Consider the following 1,515-nt stretch of genomic DNA (forward strand, 5'->3'; position numbering starts at 1 on the left):
AGTATTATGAGAAAAAGTTACTGTTTCACCCATTTAACCTGAAATTCTGGAAACAAATGTCAAGCAAAATTGAAGTCATAGTATAACATCATGATGCCTTAGTTTTCTGTATTACAACATCATCTAAATTTGAATATTTCCTGAGGACAGCAGAATGACAGAAAAATGATTTATATTGAAATAAATTGCTTTAAATATATGTGTAGAGATGACTATTTCTGGAAATGCATGCCTAAATTTGAAAATATTTTCAAAACTGTAAGTAGGTAGCATTTCTCACTATTTCCCTACAGTGTCGTGAAGTCAATTTGATTTCCCACCTGGATGAACATACTCACAATCTCTTACTCAAGACATTGAAAGAAATGGACTATAATTTATGGCTACACTGTGTGCTTGTCATCAGAGGAAGATGTGTGTGTAAAATAAATGTATATATTATATATAGTTCTATATTATATAAATGTGTATATAAGTATATCTATATCTATCTATCTATATGTCTCTATATAGAGAGACATATAGATATTTAACTCCATTATGATCACCTTAAGTGAAGATTAGATCCATTCCACATCCCTATTCCTTGGGTTAAATTGAGACTATTGAGCTTTATTAACATTCCTATCATTGAAAAACAAAACTTCATTTAATATCAAATGAGAACAAAATCAACAAGCCTGGATACCAGAAAATGGTTAGAAAAGAAGGGTCCATTCTCTGATAAAATGATAAACTGAGATCCTATATTCATTTTATTTTTAAAGTTTCATTTATTTGAAAGTACTACAGATTGGCAAGGGTACTGGGAATGAACTTGCCACAAAACAGTAGCTGCATTTGCCACAGTTGTATTTCTGTCTCACCGTGTTTCCTTTGGCCAGAAATGTGCTAAGTCGTCTGCTAGTTCAAAGCATTCAGCAAGCAATGGCAAGGCAGAGCCACCAGAAATGTACGCCTGATTTTTATGACAAATGTAATAAAGTATTGGCTGGTGGAGCCACGTTCTGTATTGTTGTATGGACATATACAGCAACACAGATTGGAATAAAATGGAACCTGTCCCCTGTTGGCAGAGTCACCTCAAAGGAGTGGAGAGATCAGTAATCATCCCAGCTGGTGTAATAATGAATTGATTCAAACCAACTCATAAATGATGCCAAGAAAAAGCACTGTAACAGCTAAAATACTGCATTATTGAAGGAATAAAATACACTTGAAACCTTAAAAAAAAGAATTACAAATTAAGAGAAAGAAGCATAGCTTTCATCTTTTGGTTCACTTCTTGTGGGAAGCCATGCAGTTGGGATTCATTGAGCGAGGGTGTGACTAGCACCACTTCTCGGTTAGCAAGGCTAGGAGGAGTTTCTGGCTGCATGGCAGGGCCCAACAGAATGTCTCTGGCCAACTCATTGCTGCCTCACCCCATTGAATGGACACTCAGTCACCTCTCTGAGGTTTCGTAGAATTCTCCTGAGGGTGTTGTTTTTCTGCAAATGTGAGATGATTCCTGTA

At 35.8% G+C, this 1,515-nt stretch overlaps 1 protein-coding gene across 1 annotated transcript in view; it reads left to right on the top strand.

Annotated features, from left to right (window-relative positions):
* LOC101517779 (cytochrome c oxidase subunit 7B, mitochondrial-like) overlaps positions 1-1,237 on the top strand; it is a 30,364-nt gene extending 29,127 nt beyond the window's left edge. Inside the window, exon 2 of the mRNA XM_058670968.1 lies at positions 850-1,237. Within this exon, the coding sequence (XP_058526951.1) occupies positions 850-1,107 (258 nt within the window). The 3' untranslated portion in view covers positions 1,108-1,237. The remainder of the gene's footprint in view (positions 1-849) is intronic.
* Positions 1,238-1,515: the final 278 nt, after the last annotated feature.

This window comes from Ochotona princeps, chromosome 12 (assembly GCF_030435755.1).
Source record: "Ochotona princeps isolate mOchPri1 chromosome 12, mOchPri1.hap1, whole genome shotgun sequence".
Classification (NCBI taxonomy): Eukaryota; Metazoa; Chordata; class Mammalia; order Lagomorpha; family Ochotonidae; genus Ochotona; species Ochotona princeps.